The sequence below is a fragment of the Tiliqua scincoides genome, chromosome 4 (genome assembly GCF_035046505.1).
Source record: "Tiliqua scincoides isolate rTilSci1 chromosome 4, rTilSci1.hap2, whole genome shotgun sequence".
In the NCBI taxonomy this organism is placed as follows: domain Eukaryota; kingdom Metazoa; phylum Chordata; class Lepidosauria; order Squamata; family Scincidae; genus Tiliqua; species Tiliqua scincoides.
Window position 1 is genome coordinate 102190141 of NC_089824.1, and position 21537 is coordinate 102211677.

Sequence of the window (21537 nt, forward strand, 5' to 3'; positions counted from 1 at the left end):
TGTGTACACCTGTGGGCTGGGCAAAATCATCTCTCTTCACTGATAGGAGTTTGCAGGTTTGGGGTATACAGTTGAGCAGGAAGGTCTCCTGCTTACTGAAATAAATGGGAGTTAAATAAGTGCACCATTTTCATTCATTTCAATGAATTCATTTCAATGAATGAAACTAGCAAAGTGTGCCCATTTTCATTCATTGAAATGAATTCATTGAAATGAATGAAACTAGCAAAGTGTGCCCATTTTCTTTAACAATATTAAATATTGCAGACCGAAACTGTTTCAAATAAGCAATAAACATTTTTATCAGAAAGAAGACAGAAAAATAGAAGTCCAAGAAGTGCATTTAGTCCTTCCAAACTTTTCCTAATGTGTGTTATTACAATTGGGTCAGAAAGTTGAGTATCAGATTCTACCCACGCCTAGTAAGAGTAAATTAATTAATTACATATATTTATATCTTCCTTTACACAGTTTGCAAAGGCTTACAACATTGAGTGAAACTTTTCATTAGAAGACAGTAGTGTTGCTAGGGGGGTGCAGGTTGCACTGGGTATATGCCGGGGAGGGGCCCACACCAGTGACCAAAATTGCTAAAATTATGGTTTGTAGGAATAATACCATCATGTTAGATACCGTTTGATGTGCAATTTACAGCAGAATGTAATGAAAAAAATCCGGAGTGAAATAACTCAATTCTATCAAAAGTTACGGCCAAAAAACCAGAAAACAAAAATGCTACTGTCTTATGTTACAAAGGGCACAATCCTAACCAATTTTCCAGCACCAAGGTAAGGGCAATGCAGCTCCAAGGTAAGGGAGCAAACATTCCCTTACCTTGAGGAGGATACTGTAACTGCCCCCCAACTGCAGGATGCAGCACACGGCCCATTGACACAGTTATGCCAGCGCTGGGAAGTTGGTTAGGATTTGGGTCAAAAAAGTACTTTTTCTTAATTAAAAATGGACCAGTGAGACTGATTGTTCAAAGAGTTAAAGAGATGTTATTAGGACGGCATGAAACCAATAAGGTGTTAGTAAGGTGACACCATGTGGGGTGACCCCACTAGTGACCAAAATAGTTCAAATCGCGATTTTTAGGAATAATACCATCATGTTATATACCATTCAATGTATAATTTATGGCATAATGCAATGAAAAAAACCACATTGAAATATCTGTGTTCTATCAAAAGGTATACTCAAAAAACCAGCAGGGTGGGGCAATGGTACATCACCACGCCCACCACCCAGGTCATTGCCCTGCCCACTGCATGGGAGGAGGTCCATCATGGGGGTGACATGCTGGCCTCCTGCACCAAGTGACACAAATCTTAGTAACACCACTGTTAGAGGGTGAATGTCATTGTTGAGGACCAATGCAACACTCTTCTTTTTTCTGCAAATTATTCTATTCCTACTGTTTTCAATCTTTTCACAGCCACCTTTAACCACAATCTGCAACACAGATCCCAGTTTTAATTTTAGTGTAGATATATGTGTATCATCTCAGAGAATTGCTACACTGCAAGCATATAGGTTTAACAGTCATTCTTTCTCTCTCTCTTCTAAAAGGCAAATGTGATGCTACTGATATGGTTTGCCTTATGTCAGGTGATGACCCACTTGTGAGTTCATTCACAATCCCCCCCCCCCCAATGTTCTATTATGTCACTAGACACACAACGCTGCTTCTCTAGGGTCCTTAAATTCCTTTACCCATTTTTCTTGGAAAACCACTTTCTCTGAGTGATGGAACAGTGCAAACTGGGTTTTGATTTTGCTATCACAGCAGGTTACAGCAAGGGCCACTTCACATGATGAAAAATTCCTACACTGAAGGAATTACAATGTTTCATGTATGTTTGTAATAATTGGCCTGCAATGGTAGTGTATTAATGTCAGTGTGGACATGCTAATAAATGTGTCTGCCAAAAGCTATGCTAACCATGTGAGTGGGTAACATAAAGAGAAAAAAGTCAAGGGAAGACAAGCTAACAATTTTTAAAATATGCAGGGCAGATCACTATTATTGACAACTGAAAGATTGGAGAACTGAAGCTGAAAGGCAATGTACATGCTGAATGTGGCTTTCTCCCAAGACCAGGCCAACATCTCATCAAAGAAACACACAAGATGTACTTAATTACACAAAACAGCTAAACAGGAACACTAGGTGCTAAATTATAGTTCAACCCACCACCTCAGTTCAGTTAAAATGAGGTTCAACTATTTCCTTACACAAAAGAATGTAGTTACAGTATTCTAAAAAGTAAAAATAAAAACATAATTTTAAAAAAAGAATAATGTTAAATAATTATATAATTTCCTGGTTAAGAGTTACCAAATTAAGCAAGTGGTTTCTTTATCAATGACACAAAGGCAGCATATAGAGTTCAATTCTTTTTCTTTGCTACACAATTGTTCCAGTGCCAACATCTCTCATGCTCTAGGAATTACTTTTACAAACAGCATAATACCAGTCCCCAGGGAGTTAAAAAAAAAAATCAGATGGAGTTGATTACATCACTGCTTTATTTTTACAAAAAAATAGGCTACACAAGTTCTCAAAATATGTCATCCAATTCACAATTGATGAATCAACTATTTATTTGTACCCATTATTGAATAAACAGTAATCATTAACAAATATGCAATACAACAAGATTTATTATCTTTGATTACCAGGACTGGGTCTTGCTACAGAGCTGAGCCTGTGACCACCTGTCACATTGTTTCCACTTGGGAGGGCAGAGTGCTTCTCTCTTACTTCTCCATCCTTTGTTGACAATGTGGATATTTTTGATGTGAAATGCACATGGCTAGTCAATTACGTCCATTTAAAAAAAAAAGAATTTTCTATAGCTGCATTCAAAATGCTTACACAGTGGTTAAGGAAAAATGCCCATCATTTCACATATTCATGAGCATACCACAAAATATCTCTAAAAACCAGTACAATCAACACCTCCAGCACTAAACTTCTTTCTTTCTATGGTATGACTAGCATTATTTATAATAGAAGTAAGGATAATAACAATGTTCCTTTTCTTATACATCCAATCCATAATAGACTTTGGGCTTTCTTTTCAAAAGAGCAGCTGCAGACCGCCGCAGCCCCACATCCAGGGCAAAGCTCCGCGATGGCGCCCCCATGGGCTATCGCCCCCCCACGCAGAAATCTGCTCCCCCACTCACCAGAGGCTTGCAGAGCCTCACATGACACTGGGGAAACCTCTATGAGGTTCTCCAGCAATATAAACTGTGTTTCCAGGAAATCGGAAGCACAGTTTCTTCCCCCGTCGGGAGCCTCAGAGAGGCTTCTGCGGGGTCCTAGTGGCTGGCGCCTGGGGCTTTTGGCCCATCTCACTCTATGGCAGGTACGCAACTGCAAAAGAGCATACCTGAAAGATATAGGTATATAAAGAAACAGGTATTCCGATATGGATAACACATTTACCTTCCATGTTAGAAGCCACAGTTCCAGAGTTTGGGGCTCTGCAAAAGTCCTGTTGAAATTAATGTGAGTTACTACTCACAACAGCTCATTTCAGTGGGCTTGCATGGGAGGATTTCCTAGTGGAATACTCCATAAGAAAACATGACCAACACTCAATGAAAAAGACATAAACCATCTATGCAAAATGAGAAAAGAGTCAGTGCCCATTTTGTTAGCTATGCTAACATTGTAACAACCACTACATGTACACTGTTGAGCAGGTTAATCCTGTCCTCGGCAGTGCCGCTGGCTGCAGTGGAACCAGAATGGCTACTGTTGTATCCAGCAGCTCCACTGGGACCGCCAGAGGTCTCCTCGGGAGAAGAGGACTTTCCCTGGAGGAAAGGCGCTGGCCCTGCAATGGGCCTCCTCATGTCTACACCAACTGTTTGCAGACAGGAGAACCTCCATGTAAGGCTTTTCAGCTCAACACAGAGGATACAATCTGGTGGTACAGGGCTTCACAGGTCCTACTCCACTCCTGGGCTGGTTCCCCTTTGTCACTCCCAATTTCCACAGCCACTAAAACAGACACTGCTGGGGTGAGGTGGGCCAGTTACTCTCCCCCTGCTAAAAAAAAAGGAGCACTCACTTGAAAAAGTGCCTCTTACTCAATTAGCAGGGGTTAGCATATTAACCATCCCATAGGTGAAAATATTGGGCAGATACCAACTTTTTCTGCAGTGACTGATTGGAGCCTGGCAGCTGGTTGCTATCCTATTCATTCCAGTCAACCCTCTGTGGCCTAGTTAACTCCATGACAGACAGCAAACTAAATGGTGCAGTCAGACCTAACTAGCACCTGTCACTTCACTGTCTATATCGAATAACTTGCTGTGGCACAGTAGCCCTGCTGGGAGGAGACAGTTCTTTCTCTTTCAGATGTTGATCTTTTAGATCAACTGGCCTCAGCATGGAACTCTGCAGGGGAGGGGCCTCTCGGGATCTGCAGCATCTTCAACCTCCAATTCCTAGAGCTCTTATAGTGGGGGGATGCTCCTCAGTAGTCATGAGACCTCTGTTCTTCACAGCCATAACGTCAGGCAGACAGCTGCAGGAGGACAGAGGGGGCAAATGCTGTCAGGTGCAAATGATGACACAGAGGGCATGGGGTATGTGGGTGTGGTCAAATGCTCCCCTGAACATTGGGAAGAGAGGTGGGCTGAAAATTGCTCACATGAATAGATGGGCTGGCCACTGCAGTAGGTGTCCCATATCACCTGGGTGTTTTAATGTTTTAAACGCTTTTAATGTTGCATTATTTTTATGTATTGATTTTATTGTTAGCCACCTTGAGCTCCCTTTGGTGTGGGAGAAAGGTGGGATGGATGGATTGATGGATGGATGTCACAAGCAAAGCCAATGATTGGCCCATGCAGTGCTCCCCTGAGAGATTCAGGTGCTAAACTCTGTCAGCAGCATGTGCCAGACCAAACAATACGCAGGCATAGTGGTAATGTTCAAAGGGGCAACAAGTATTTTAATAATGATGAGGGATGAGCAACTTGCTGGGGCTGGAGGGAACAGGGACCATTCACAGGGGAGCAGGGGGAGAAGCCAGTTACCAGGCAAGGTGCTAGTTCACCAGAGGGGCAGCTGAGGGACTGGTGGGGGACTGTGGAAGCAACCTTCCACAGAGAGTGCTTCCCCCACCTGTCTTATGAGCACTCCAGCCCAAATTCCCTTGTGCCCTACAGCTGGATGCTCTCACTGCGAGAGCAGGTGGGGCAACCTGTGTTTTGAGTCTGGCACTGTAGCTGTTGGGCCAGCCATGGTTGCCTGGGAAGTGAGGGCAGTAGAATGTCACTAACATGCCAGCACAGTCCTTCCCCAGCCACCAACCCCCTGACTGCAATCTGTCTAGAGGTCAGCCACTCCCTTCTGGCCATGATGCCCTGTCTGGCCATGTCGTGAGGACTGATCTGTTGAACACTTAAGCATCATGAAAACTGCTGGAGGATTTAGGGATGACACTAGTGAAGAGTTCCTGTACCTGAATATTCAGGGTATGCTGGTGGTATCTATTAAGGTACTTCTCTGGCATTTCATGAGGAGGAGCTACACACATCACATTGATGGCTAAGATGACATTCAGGAAGCACTTGGTCACAGAACCAACGCTGCACAAACACCATTGCCCAGTGATGGCCTGCTGGGCTGTATCACAATTGCAAAGGACATTGGTGGGGTGGCTAGGGGATGGTGTAGTGTGGGGTGGGGCTGTGGTGTTCCCCTTCTTCTTCCCCTTGTTAGGCAGGTTTTAAATATAGTGGTTGTTGTACTGTCACCATGACATCCAAACAGGATTGTGCTGTTAACATTTCAAAATTGCGAAAGCTGCTGGCAATGTCAAAACTATGATCTGGTTGCTTATGGTTCCCTGAGGCTTATACCTTCTGTAACACAGCTACTCTTCCATACTTTTCAAAGTTGTCTTGAAAAGAGTTTTTAGATAAGGGTTCCCATCTTGTGTATCTATTCTGTAAATTTACAGATGACAGCACAAATACACAAAAAATATGATGGCATTTTCCGTCAACCAGACTGTTAAAATTTAATGTTGATATGCCCTGTAGGATTAATGTTTTATATCGAAAATGATAATCACACAACTAAGCAACAACAGTGGGATTTAATGGAAAAGTTATTTGTGGCTTACACTTAGTAACATTTTCAGGGGAAGACTAAGTCCTTGTATTTGAGGAACAATATTTATCTTCCCTTCCCAAATAGTTCTCACGCTCAGCATGATATCAATCTGCACAACACTTAAAAGGTTAAAAAAGAAAGAATCAGCTTTGCAGGTCAGAATGAATATTCCAGCTAACAGCAAACAACATTAACACCTGTATACTACTGACATCATGCTTTCAAACTGAAGATAGGTCACCTTACTTTTAATTTTACACATACACATAAGCGGTAAACATTCAGTGCATTCTTGTTAATGATGCCATCTGGTGCCTCCCCATAATTGTGTAATGCTCAGGCTTCCAAACAAGATGTAATGGCAGCAACACACAAAACCCAGTGACATTTACAGTGAGGAAATTTATGATCAGCCATCAGCTTGGAACAAATGTGTTTGCATGGCTGGAAGTGCTATAAAATCATCAACTACATTGGACAAGTGATGGTAAAATAAATAATGATTTTCCTCCACGCATGTTCTACACAAATCATTAACAATTTAGTACTTACGCACAATAGAATCTTGAGCAACAGTTGCTTCCTGGAAAGTTCATCTCTATTTCTTTGGTAAATTAAATTATAAAAATTAAACCATATGTAATTCGACATGATCTCAAAGACTGAATTTCCTTGGAGTGGGTGGGGAGGTTCATTCTTCACTTTAGGACTCCTAGCACATCTATTAGGGAGTAAGTTCCACTGAACTCAGTGGCACTTACTTTGGAGTAATCATCATACTGTAAATATATTGATTCTTAAGCAGTACAGTGGTTAAGTCAAAACTAAGTGCTTCTTTTCAGGTTTATTTTCATGAAAACTATCTCCTTTTATGGTGATTTTTGACACTCCCTGCAAATTCATTTCGCTGTTATTTTTCTAGATGCACATTTAATGCTTCTTCGCCCACATTGCCCTCAACCTCACTTGCCGCATGATAATATACTCTAATTGATTATGGCAACCTATGTGATTTTTCAATGATTTTGTAGCACAGTATCCAATGAGGTCACAAATCCTTATAAACAAAATTATGTAGGGTGACTGCCAATTGGATTAAATGGTAGTGTGGGAACATGAGTCTAAGGATAGTTAGGGCAAACTGGTGACAAAGGGTGCAATCCAAACTGCGCCCTATGCCGGCCCAAGTCTCTTGGGCCGGCCTAGGAGGGTCACAAACGTGCCTTAAAGCACGTTTGCGCCTCCTCGAGGGGAAGCCAGGCTGGTGCCCCAAGAAGCACCGGCCTGCAGAGGCTGACATAAGCCTCTGCACCGGTTTCCTCTCAGTCACTTTTGTTGGCCTGTCTACGCCAACACAAGCAGAAAAGGTAGGCGTGGGGAGGGGCGGGAAGGAGGAGGGAGGCTTTCCTGGGCAGGGGGAGGGTGGGCGATGGGCGGCCCTGGGGGTGGGTGGATGGGTGGGGAGCGGGAGGCAGAGCTGGGATCCGGCAGTTATGCCTGATCTCAACCCCTGTTCCCGGAGAGAATGGAGTGGCTTCAAGTCGCTCTGCTCCCCTCAGACTTGCGCCACCTTCAAGTCGGACTTGCGCCATCTCCAATGGGTCTAATTATGGCCAGCAGCCCTTACCTCTGGCTGAGCCGCTTCTGGCCACAATCCTGCGCTGGATACAGCGCAAGCCTCCTGGCTTGCCTGTTCCAGTGCAGATTAGGATTGCACCCTAAGTCGGACAGTGTGGGACAAAGGAGTTGAAAAGCATCCAGGGGATTAAAAGGGCACTGAGTGGTATTGAAATAACTTAAGTGTTTAGCAAGATGGGTATTTTTTCAGCAATCTATTTGGTTGCCTCAAAATGTGCTCATTTCCAATGTGAATATTGGAATACCTGGTTCACTACAAGGCTTAGCTTATCTTCCACTTGATATTCACCATTCTTTGACTGCCACCACCTAACATCCAGCCTACCATTTTTTCACGAGTGCAAGGCTGTAGGATTGTTGTTGGCAGTCTAACCTTTCAGCCCACCATAATCTCCATTATGGGGAAGCACAGCGCACAGACAATAGGCAGAAGGCAGGCAGAAAAATGGCAGATGGGCAAATAGGTCCATAGTGGCAGCCCCAGGTGCCAGAAAGACACCAGCACTGACAACAGTGAGTTCTGTGGGGCTAGGCTGGCAAATTCAGATTGCACAGGTGCATGCATGCCTGTGCAATGGCCACCTCCATCAGAGAATGGTTGCCTGTTCACTGTGACCAACATGTGATCAATTGTGGACTCAATCAATATTCTGTCTACTCTTGGAGTAGGAAATGCAAACATATCCTTCTGGAGCATTACTAAGCTAAGTATGTCTTTAATAATAAAATAATAACAACAATAGTTTCTCAGCCTTTCTGTGAGGAGCCGGAGAAACAAAAATTCTGAAGTATGTAATAGAACCTGACAGCTTGAGGGCAATCAAGAAATAATAAAGCATGAACAATGGATGGTCAGAAAAATATGTAATTCAATAGACATGTGACACTTTTATTCTGCAACATGGAACAGCTATTCTTGTTAATTCACCTAGTTAGGCTTATATTCATAATTACGTAATTACACAAAACAGATGGACAGCAGAATGCTTCCAGATGGTAAGAAAGCAAACAAGTTGATACTATGTAAGTGTTTAAGATATAATTATAAAAAATAATTATAGTTCCTTGCTCTCAAACTAATTATACAACTGCATAAAAATTACACTCTTGAAAAATGCCCTGATTAAATCACAATGTTTTTTACACTGCATATATCAGGTTTACAATGACAGGTGTCCAAAAAAGAGTTAATTTGTGGAAAACACCCAAAGACATTTGAAGACCATCTTGCGTGACACAGGCTCCTGCTAAGGAACCTGTAAGGACACCCGACTCATTATTATTACCATCTTTTATTGAGGCCAACTGGCAGCATTTCTAAGATTTTTCATACAGCTGTATTTGTTTTAAAATTACATAGATATTTCTGAAGATCAAACTTTCCCTCTGGTCCCACATTGACTTGTATCTAGTTGCACCATGCCATTATCTTGACAAAGGCAGGAACCATTAACTAATGGATTGGTAAGCTAGCAATAAGAAATCAGCTGCAACAAATACCCAGTTTTGTCATTCAGGCAAACAAAAATCACACAGGCATAGTTGTGTATAAGCATCCCTTGTACACTAACAAGTTTCTCAACTGTTATTGGAAATACATGAAGAAAGAACAGTGACTTGTGCAACTGACAACCCAGTTCTAATGGCGGTTTTTCGATACTCAGTGCCAGCTCAGGTTGACGTTTAGATTGTGCTGTAAATAAATTGCACAATTACAGGAAGAATGAAAAAAGCTTGGCACTATGTGCAATAGCAGCCTGATCAGAACTGGAGTGGGGATTGATGATGAGAAATACCCCAGCTTTATATGTAATAGCAAAGTGTTTTATGTTGGCAACAACCCAAACTTCCAAACTCAGAAAACCCTGCTCTCAAGACTGCTTTCATATCTGCTTTTATAGCCAAACATCCAAAATATACATCATTTTTTGTGAGGTGAAAATAGTTGTGGAAATAATTGTACAGGTTTTGCAGCTACCACTTGGAACTTGCAATAAAGCCTTTGTGGAGTACAAAGAACCAAATGTTTGTGACAGAAAGACACACTATTACAAAAGTTGAGGCCTGGTACAACACTAAACATGCAGGAGTATTGAAGGAATCCCTAAATATTATCTATTGCATAACTATGACTCAGGACAGATTTAGAACTGAAGATAATATTGATTTCACAGAGCACAAAGTAATTCTTTATCATAAACAATAAGACTATGCAGAAGGCATCCATCATAATGCTTGCAGCATCTTAGAACTTAACATGGCAGGAACTGAGAGAGGCCAGGAAGAGATGCAGTGTATGATTTTCTCCTTTACTCACAGTGGCGCTATTACAAGTCCAACAACATTCCTATTATGCAGTTTCTTACAGAGAACTGGTCCAGAGAACTGGACCAATCTAAAACATTTTTCCTTATAGCAGAGCAGGGTGGTGAGGGGACAGCACGTGGAAGGCAAGCGAGTCGAGATTGGCAATAATGATACAGTCAATTCAGGGGATCTTGGTAGCAATGGGACTGATGGTGGGGTGGGGGTGGCGATGACGATTTGGGGTAAACTCTACAGCGCAAGTTCCACTGTATGAATGACCTGTGTAAATAGATTATCTCTTTGGGCAGTAATAAAACTTGCACAGTGTGGCGTGTGATGCAAGAACTAGAGGGAAGAAGAAGAGGAAGTGAGCAAGCTGGGATGCAGCAGATAAGAGACACAAGAAGGGAAGGGGGAGGCGATTCGAATGACAGATGGAAGTGTCTGCACACACACACATGTGTATGAGTGTGAGAGAGAGGGGCAAGCAAGGCACAATATGTTATTATTTATTGATTGATTCATGGCCTATTCCATTTTAAGGCGACATGATAGGTACAAACATAAACAAAGAACAGGTCCTTTTGAAAGATTATGTATCAAGCAGAAAAGGGGAGTCTGAGTCAAAGGTGAGGAAACAGGGAATTACTTTAACCATAAAATACATGCGAATAGACAATATGATACAGGTAGATGCCCAGAAGCGGCTTTTTATATAAGGAAGAATTCTTCAGGAATGAAGACACTCATCACAGGGAAACACGTTAGGAAATGTGTAAAGACTCCTAAGGAGGTTTTTAAAAGATATGAGTAGCAAGAGAACAACGAAAGATTTAGAAGAGGTTAAGCAAGTACAGAGGTGAGTTTGCTGTAGGCAGTGGTGAGCAAGTGATGGAGGAAAAATCCCCAGAGAAGAGGGGAGTAATTTAAAAACATGAACCATATGGCTGAGGCAGACTCTGAAACCTTTTAGCTACTTGAGGTTTATGGAACCAAAAGTCTATAGATCTATGGAAAGGAAAATGCTATCATATAGCATATGCTCCTGTATCAGACAACTGGAATGTATTATAAAGCAAATACAACTTTCACTATACACATCTCTCTAAGCAACCTGCATGTAGATATATGCAGACTCTGTTGTCAATGATATACCTTAATACAGAGATTCCCAAACATTTAAGCATTGGGACTCACTTTTTAAAATTAACAGGACCCATCTAGGCTGACTTAAAACTTAAAAACTTAAAAAAGGAGATCTAGAAAAATTTATTTATTTACTTATAGGCAATAATTTTTTTTATTTATTTACAAAAACACAATCCATTTCTCTTAATGAAGCAGCCCTAAAGAACTGTAATGAATGCTCTCCTTCCTTCTCCACACTTACCCCAGAAAAATAAAAAAAATAAAATCTTTTAAGTTTTTTGGAATTCTTTATTAACTAAGGGTGTAAACCTAACTTGTGCTGGAAACAGGCAGGCCAATGGGCCTGCGCTGCATCCAGTGCAAGTTTGGGGCCAAAGTTGTACAGCCTGAGGCCAGGGGAAACTTTTCCTCTTATCCTGTGTTGCGCTGAAGTGGCCCCAAAGGGTCTATTCGGATCTGCACCACCTGACGAGCTGTGTAGATCTGAGCAGAACAGAGGGGCCATGGGCCGTTCCATGCCACCTGGGGCTAGGATCAGGCAAAACTGCCAAATCCTGGCCCTGCCTCCCACTCCCTGCCCGCCCACCCCCGGGAATGCCCAACACCTTCCCTCCCTCCGCCCTGAAACACCTCCCTCCCGCCTCCTCTTCACCCTCCCCATATCTCCCCCCAGACCCCTGCATTGGCCGAACTTGGCCGAAGCAACTCAACTTCTCCTCAAGGCCCACGTTGGTGTGGGGAGGCCAGTGCACATCTGTGAGCCAGTCTATCTCCCCTCAGAGTGGCGCAAAAGTGCTTTATGGCACTTTTGTGACACTCCCAGGCCGGCGCAAGGGACTTGTGTTGGCCCAAATGCCTCTCAGCATAAGACACATTTATCTCCCTAAATTTACAAATACTTGCAAACTGCAGGAGCTCAGCTCCTTGCAAACCCCCAGGAGCTGAGCTCTTTGCAGGGAAATTAGCAGCTATCTTGTAAACTCCAGGAGCTGAGCTGTTTGCAATGTAAGAAGCAGCTATTTGATTTTTGAATCACCTCAGGCTTGAGACAATTAGTTACCTGATCTTGTAATTACCTGTGTTTACATTGGAGGCTCTGTTCAGCCCTTCCCTACCCATCAAAAATCAGGTCACAACCTACCAGTGAGTACTGACCCTCAGTTTGGGAACCACTGCCTTAATATATTTCTTTCCTTTTTACTTCACAAAGAGATGAAACACACACATCCACTGTACTTGTTTTAAAAATTCAGCTTGCTGCACAGGTATCAATATAGCAGATGAGAAATCTTATACATACTTACTAGCCGTAAGTTCCACTGAATTTAATGCGACACTTCTGAATGAACATGCCTAGGATTATGCTGCAGTAAATATTATTTTTATACTGCTTTTAAACAAAGAGTTCACAAAGTGCTTTACAGGCAATATCAAATAACTAAATGACTCCCTGTCCCAAAGAAAGATTCCCAATCTAGAAAAGGAAGAAAGACTAGCAAAAGGCCACTAGGAAAGACACTGCGCTGGGGTGAACAGGGACACTACTCTCCCCCTGCTAAATTTAAGAGGTGCACCACTTGAAAAAGTGTCTCTTTGCCCAGTTATATACAGACATATAAAGACAGGCATTGTGCTTTGTGTAATCACATATTTCTCTTACTTTAAAACAAACATCCACACCTCAAAAGTTAGCCCAGTGTGGTTAACAATCCAAAATATGCGTGTTCATTTTCTGGCCCCATGAAGTTAATGGCACATCCGTCTTCAGAAATATACTTCCATGCAAATATTGCCCTACTTCACAAGTGCAAGTGACAACAGTGGGAACACAAAATCCTCCACATCTAGCAATCAAGTGAAGAGACCCCAATTTAGAGATCTACATGCACAGCAACAGAAGGCACACTTACCTCATACATTATGGATCCCATTCCTACTACATACCTACCCCACCTGAGAGGGAAGCAAGGTTAAGAACTGACTAAACAATTCACGAAGGATAGGTCTTTTGACAGCCAGCAGCCATGATGGCTAAATGGTACCTCCAGATTTGAACATAATATGCCACTGAACACCCAAGTGCTGGGCGGCAATAGCAGGAGAGGTTATTGCTTTCATGCCATGTGCATTTATGAAGGAAAGTGATAGAGGACAGAAATGGTACAGCAGTAGTCAGTGGTCAGGAACTGGTACACTTTTCCCCACTCTTCACTCATCCTTCTACTGAAAAGATTGAGACTTACTGGGATAATTGTAGTCTCTTTAGTGCTGCTACAACCAGGCTAGGAAACCCAGACAGAAGAAATTGCTTTAGGAAAGTCTACTTCTCTGCTTAACGGAAAGCTCTAACACTCATGGAATCCTCTCTTTAGGAAATAAATGTGAGTGAAATATGATGGCCAGAGGCAAATCTGAGTGTACTTATACAGGCAGATAAAATAGTAAAAATAACAAGAGTTTTTTTAAAAGATAGAGGCATCAAAACAATGAGGGAGAAAGGCAAAGGGTAAAAATAAATAGATAAATAGGGGATTAAATTTTTTTTTTAAATGATCAAACAGCTAACAAGCAAAAGCAAGGTATATGCAGGGGGTGCTGGCAAAAGTTGGTGCAGAGGTTAAAGGACCAGTGAAAAAAACCAAGCTCATAATGTGGCAAAGTGAGTACAGCTCCAACCTTGTTATACACGGATTTGATTCAACACGAATGGCCACTGCAAATGAGAAAGAATGTGCTGATCCCTGGAGAAGGGGAAAAATGCATCCCTTTAAAATCACAGTTTAAAAAACTGCTTTTTACTGTTGTAGGGAGAAAGTCATGCAAGGGATTACTGTACTTTCCTATTCTAGTTACCCCTACAAGTCCAAGCTTTCGGCCCTATGCTCACATGGTAAATGGACACTCCTTTAGCAAAGCAGCAGCTGATTTTAGAGATGGATCAGGGCAACACCTCTAAGCATGCTTATGAGTTGCATTAAAAAAAAAAACTAAGGTTGATGATCTCAAAGTTAATTCATTTGGATAATTTATGAATGCCTGCAAATTTTTACCTGCTCTTTGACCTGGTCAGGCAGGTCTTGGGTGCCCAATTGACTGGTATATGCCAATGTCAGTGAGTGGACAGGCAAGGATATATAGTTTTGGGGGAAGCCAGACAAAAAGACAATGAATCCACAGAACAATCTGTCTGCTTAGTTTCTGTACTTTCTACCATGTTTCTGATTTTAAAGGTTTTCAGGGAAGCAAATAAGGGTAATGGTTACTGCATTAGGAAGATTAAACAGCCTTTGGGAGAACAAGCATCTCAGAAACCATTGGGGGATGGGGGGGTTTAGAAGGGCCAAAAATACACAAAGGCAGAGGATTTTCACTATAGCTTCCTAAAAGCATCTGAATGACAATTGTGGGAAAGAGGAAGTATGGCTAGGGGGCAATCCTAACCCTTGGGTTAGGCCAGCAAAAGTCACTTGTGCCAACCCGGGAGTATCGCAAACATGCTGTAAGGTAGGGTTGCATGGACTCAGGAGTCTGGGAGGCCAGCTGGCCTCCCTGCATCGGATCCAGGCCTGGCGGGGTAAATTTGCATCTGCGGAGTCAGCTGACGCAGGGGTCTGGCCCCAAACATGCGCTGCATGCAGCACAGGTCTGCCTGCTCCAGCACAAGTTAGGATTGCGCTGCACAGTTGCAATCCTATACACACTTTCCTGGGATGAAGACTTGCTGAATTTCTGGGATTAAGTCTCGCTGAACTCAATGAGGTTTACATCTGAGTAGATATGTATAGGATTAGGCTGAAGATGAACCTTTGCTCTGATCCAGCAAGATTCTTTTATAACCACAAACATAATTTTTTCCCCATTGTAGATTATACGACAGGGCATGGAACTCAGGAGTTTGTCTCTCTGGGAAGGATCAAACTATTAGACAAAATAACATAATAAAATATCCATATTGTGAATCTGGTGGTTTTAAAGATTAAAATTATTATCTATCAAACATATTCTGAATAATTTAAAGTAAGGAATTCTCAGTTTGAAAAACATGTTTAAAAAATGATACAGCCTAGCACAGCACTGTAAGGACATAAACATCAGGTTCAAGGTAATTAAGAAGCAGACACCAACATTAAAACAGTAATGTCATCCCATCTGCCAAATCCTACATTTAGCTGAAGCTATGCTTTTTGTTTGCTGCTGCTTCTGTTACCCACCTGATCCTTAGAGACCTGCTTTGATGGAGCATTTATGCCAAGTTTTTCCAGAGGATAGACAATCTGTCGTCTTGGTCGCACGGGAACCATGTAATGAAGGGCAGATGTCAGAGAATGGGCACAGGGATTCTGGAACTGAAAGACAACAAGCTATATTTTAGCACAGAGAATGTCAGAAAAGTGCATCACAGATGTCTGTAGCAGTGCTCTGTGAATACAAGAATTCTTTATCCCCTTGATTTAATCCAAGAGAAATATCAGCAAAGAAATAAACACACTCAGAGCAGAGGAATGGATTGCAGCTAATTCCCGACACTAATGAAGATAATTATGAGAGTAATTATATTACTATCTCAGTGGGAACGACAGATAAACAAGTGGTTTAGTTTATGGGATTTTGCCACACAAGAAGATTCCCCAGGTGGATATTTTCCTCCATTGCGATTCTGAATCATCTTCATCCGATCTAATTAACCAACATTGCATGCTATCTGTTCACCTCTGTATGACTGGCAAAAAGGGAGTTAAAACATGTATCAGAAATGTACATGGACTAAAAAATTGCTGTCATCCAAATGTAAATGAAATGGCATCAATCTGAAGGAAAACACCCTCATGTTAAATACCCAAGACTACTAAAAGTATCTTTAATCTGCTGTTAAAGCAGAAATACTATGACCTAAAACAAACAAAAGTAACTTTAGTGTAGAAGAAAAGGAGGCCTTGCAAATGATTTATTTCTTGCACACAGTTCTGCGTTTTACTTGCATGTCAATGAATACTGCTATCACAGTATTTCAATTAATGAAACACCACTTGCTCACCTACCAGTGAGATCTTCAAAGGGCCTACAAATGTATACACCTAAGGGCGCAATCCTAACCCCTTATGTCAGTGCTTTCCAGCACTGACATAAGGCAATGCAGCTCTGAGGTAAGGGAACAAACATTCCCTTACTTTGAGGAGGCCTCCGTGAGTGACACACAACTGCAAGATGCAGCACATGTCCCATTGGCACTGCTGTACCAGTGCTGGAAAGCACTGACATAAGGGGTTAGGATTGCGCCCTAAGAGACTTCACTCTGTGGAATTCAAAAGTATTCCACACAGTATATGCACACAGTATTCCATGCAGGTACCAGAGCTTTTCCTATCTCCCTTTTTACTGCAGTCCCTCATAAAGCTTCCCTGGCAAAGGCCTCTCCAAAGCATTGTGCTATGTAACACAGGAGGTGCAGCCAGGGTAGAAGAAATCAGCAATCCTTTCTTCTGAATACATGTGCAGAGGAGTCCTTAGGATTTTACATGGAGTCCATGGAGTCTTTGAGTCCAGATCCACATCAGATCACACCATACCACAGAGGTCAATCCATTTTTGGCAGACTGTTCAGATATATGAGGCTGACCAACCAAATGTTACGCGTTCCTTCCGTTTCCTGGGCTCACAAAATGAATCAATTAGGTGAAAGAGAGAGTGGGAATCTGTGTTTGTGTAAAACCCTATAAAAGAAATATGCCACAGCTTAGCATCTATCAATCCTTCCTTAAACGCCCATGGAAGAATGAATGGATGGAAGATAGGTTATAAGGCTTTGTCAAATTCAGAGTTTAACATCTCTCTTGAAAATGTATTCTAAACAAATACAAAAATACTGGGCATAGTATTTTATGAATAAATGTTATGATGCCCAGGTGGCAGCTCTGCATCTTTCTTTGGCAGGAAATTTCCAAGCAATTGCTATTTATATGACTATTCTGACAGAGTAGTCAGGTCATTTCACTATCTAACAGCTTCAGTATGGAGGATCCATATTGAAAACAATGGAGAAAAAGCCTACATTTTGCTAGGGTCAACTATCAGGTTAAAGGGGTTAAACATATCTGAATGGTATCCTATATAAAAAGCTCGTAATTTGCACACTGAAAGTGGTAAAGAAGCCAATTAGATCAAACTTAATGTTGGGTCCAAGAATTACCTTGAGAAAACTGAAGTGCATGAACAACCTTCTTCTCTGGATCTTACCAAGGAAACATTGGACAAAGCAGCTTTTTTGAATGTTTTGGGGCCTGGATCAAAAGAACTGTGAGCAGAATGAAAAATGTATTTGTCCTGCTCTGTGAATCTTGCCTGAGTGCCAGAAGAAGACTTCTCAAAGGACAGAAGTACAATTTATTGGGGTTTGTGTCTCAAATCAAGAAACACTATGATTAAAGAAGATAAATAAGAATGATACAGGTTTACTATATAAGTTTCACAGAGCCATACAAAGGCCACTGTGCAAGTTCTGAAGAATAGCTTGTGCAAATGAAAGGCCATTATTTCAGATGGGACAATGTAGGAATGAGGCAGCACTGGGGCTAAAGGTAGGGAGGGCAGGCTCTAGACCAGTGATTTTCAGCCTTTTTTCATCTCACTGCACACCAGCAATACACTAAAATGATCAAGGCACACCAGTTTTTTGACAATTGACAAGGCACACTGTGCTGCAATGGTGACCCAATGGCTCTGCTAATACATGACCCTATTCCAAATTCTTGTGACACACCTGGGGACCATTCGTGGCACACCAATGTGCCACGGCACAGTGGTTGAAAATGGCTGCTCTAGATGGCCAAGATCTGTCATGCCACGCCTCACTTCACCCCCTCTCTTTTCCCACTTGACTGCTTCCCTAAGCAGCCAAATGAGTGTGGAACAGAAGGGGGCAAAAGCAAAAGTGGTGGAGGAGCATGCACGCAAGGTTTTCTTCAGGGGGTACCTACTAGTGGGGCAGTGATCTGCCCCAATTCAGGCAGCAGACCTGCTCAGGATGCTCCTGATAAACTGTACCAGTGGTGTTTTTTAATATTATTTTTTATTATTCCCTCACATTCATAGACCCTCTTAACACAGCATTCTGGACTATTTCTTAAAGTCTCTATATGCAACTATGGATGCTGCTCTTGAAACTCAGCTCAGGCACTCATATACTCTGGGCAATCAAGACTGTAAACTGAAATAATGCTGTTTCTATTGGAGTTTAACTCTTGTGGTGCCATGCTGTCTTCCTGACCAGTCTTACCAGGGACACTGGCAAGGGAGGGCACCAGGATGCAGGTCTCTTGTTATCTGGTGTGCTCCCTGGCGCATTTGGTGGGCCACTGTGAGATACAGGAAGCTAGATGGGCCTATGGACCAATCCAGCGGGGCTGTTCTTATGTTCACTGATCCATTTGGGGATCTGGAAAAGTGAGTAGGTAGATAAGGAACATCCTCCACACAAAGGACTGCATCTCTAAATAATTGTTCATTCAGTCATGATTTCAGGAATACAATAAATGTCCTCCTGCTGTGCATACCTGGAACTGCACCTATGTGTTCCCCCTGACTCCCATAAATATTAGGAACCTGTCCAAATGATTGTATGATCCAAATGTGAGGCAAATACCACCTGTGTAATTGCATAATTTTTTGGGTCTTGGGTCTGCATGGAACCTGGTACCAAGGCTTGGTAAGCTGTCTTCAAGATTAGAAGATAGCTATAATTGCATTTTAAACTCTTTCCTTTTCCTCTCAATCACCTACCCTCCCACATCTCTACCTCCTTTTAAGATTAGGGATTGGGATAAAAAGAGTAAGTCTCCCTTGGATTCCTTCCCAGAACATTATCCTTTTTTTCTTACTCTCTCTTGGTGCACAAAATACACACTGAAAACATTCATCCACAACAAGTCAAGCATATTAACATGTTTAACAAATATGTTGAACCACAGGTGAAAGGTACATTATTTTGATGTCTATTATTTTACAATAAATCTTTTTGATTGGAGATTCTCTCCCCACCCTAGTCTACTCTATTTCCTCTCTCTGCATAGAGCAAATTTGCAACCAAAGATCCCTCAACCAACAGGAGCTATCTTTACATTTGTCCTCTACGTTTTCCCTGGAGGGGGCAGGACTGATCATCCTGTATGCTTCTCCAGGGAAACATTTATATAATAATTCCCCACGCAGTTCCCTTTGTAAAAAAACCTACCTTCAATAAGTGCTTCTTTCAGGATCTAACAGAGAGGATTATAGTATCAGTCAAGATGACTATGTAAGAGAACAAACTTGATAAAGAAAATAACAGTCAGACTACTTTTACTTGTATTTTACCTTTCCTTCTTTATCCTGGGGATAAATTGGATAATAAAGACAAGACTTGTAAGACAGCCGAAGTATCTCCTTCAGAAAATGTTTAGCATAGTGATGAAAGATTGGATTTAGAGCAAAATGATACAAATGACCGTGTTCCTCCTGCTGGTGATAACTGAAATAAACAAAGTCTTCAATGTTGTAGTGTGAACGAATATATTCAATGTCCTGGAAAACACACCAGTTCAATACAGTGATTAAGGAAAGAACCAAGTTTCTGCACTGAAATAAGTATATTGCAAATCTTTAAACTTTTTGTTCTCAAGGAAAGATAGCAAACACCATTAAGGGGGCAATCCACTAGAAAGCTGTCCTATGCAAGTCCCATTGAAATTGAGCCTCAGGTAAACTTCCCAATGGACTGTATGCAATAAATAAATACATACATAATAAATGCATTATTTAGTCATATTTATTTTATTTTTATATGCTGCATTTAAAATGCCTAATGGTTTAGAGCCCAATCCTGAGCTCGTACTGTCAGCTCTTGGCTGATGGTGAGTGTCACAAACGTGCCAAAAACCACATTCACTGCCCTCAACACCAGCTCAGCACCGAAGGTAGCTCAGTGACAGCTGGCACTGGGCTTCCACTGGTGGATTGCCAGTGCTCTGCTGCTCGGCGGTCACACAGACTACTGGGCGGAAGAGAGGTGGGTGGAGACATGGGGGAGGTGGAGAGGAGGCGTTCCGGGATGGGGGGAGGAGGCGTGCCGGGGAAGGGAGTGGGGTGGGAAGGAGGCGGAACCAGAAGACTCTGCTCTGTGCCGCATCTAGGGCCTCCACGTTGGGCCACAAGGCCCAACACAAAGGCTCCTGATTCAAATCAAATAGCCCCATTGCAGCACTACTTCCCTTACCCAGGGGAAGGGAACAAAATTCTCCTTCCCCTGAGGAGCCAGTGGCGGCTGTCCTGTTGTGCACAGGATGCCATGATAGCCAAATCAGGGTTGTGGCAATCCTAGCACAACGGGCAGCTCAGGATTGGGCTGCCCATCTTTACTTTGGATTCATCCTCAACACTGAATTATAGGAGGCCACAATTCAAGCAGCCTTAAGTTTATTGTATTTTGCATCTTTCCAGATTCAAAACTATGAGGCTTTCTTCTAAGCTATAATGAGAAATTTAGCAGAGAATTGGTGATGTCTCTGTTTGTACCATGGACCTTGCCTTCCCTTTGTAGGGATAAAATCTTTATGCAATAGCAAAGGAGAGCAAAGAATTCTTTGAAGTAGAGCTGGTTCAATAACCTGGTCTCATAAGAAGGCAGGCAAAATATATATTAAAAGCATGAATAAAGAATCTAGTGTCTCATGTTGTTAGGATATATGCAGCTGTCCTCACCCATCTCAACCACAACTGTGTTTTTCTTTACTACTCTAAGGATAGTTTGTGGTTATTCATCCTTTCTCACTCCGGATTGCATCCTCTCTCACTGTTGGGAAAAGTGAATCACCAAACCGGGAGATTTTGTTTTTATTTTCTCTCCCTGACCTTAAGAACAATTTGATGTTGTACTCTCCAAATCAAAAAGAAAGGGAAGAGTTGAAAATATTAATACATACCATTTCATTCCGAATAACTGCAATTCCAACTATTTGACCCAAAACTTCTGCTACAAATGCCTGAACTGGTGTCCCATCCTGAAAAACAAAGCAAGGAAGTTAACACACACCCTTTTATTCCAATAACAACTTATGTTCAATACTGTAACACAGTTGGGCTTGGGCCACTGTATCCACAGGGATTTGGTTCCGGGACTTTGCGCAAATACAAAAACCTGCAGATGCTCAAGTCTCATGGATGAATCACAGGATTTGAATTTCTAGACTTTTTCTTCCTATAGGTTTATTGTTGCAGCTTGTGACTGATGACATCACAGGCAGGTGGCCTCAGCAGCCTCCAAGGCT

General features: G+C 42.0%; 1 protein-coding gene across 1 annotated transcript in view; it reads right to left on the bottom strand.

Annotated features, from left to right (window-relative positions):
- Positions 1 to 21537, bottom strand: part of CFAP61 (cilia and flagella associated protein 61) — a 124659-nt gene that overhangs the window by 52773 nt on the left and 50349 nt on the right. The window contains exons 16-18 of the mRNA XM_066624479.1: positions 21193 to 21270; positions 19589 to 19795; positions 15451 to 15585 (exon numbers count right to left, since the gene is read on the bottom strand). Coding sequence (XP_066480576.1) covers positions 15451 to 15585; positions 19589 to 19795; positions 21193 to 21270 — 420 coding nt within the window. The remainder of the gene's footprint in view (positions 1 to 15450; positions 15586 to 19588; positions 19796 to 21192; positions 21271 to 21537) is intronic.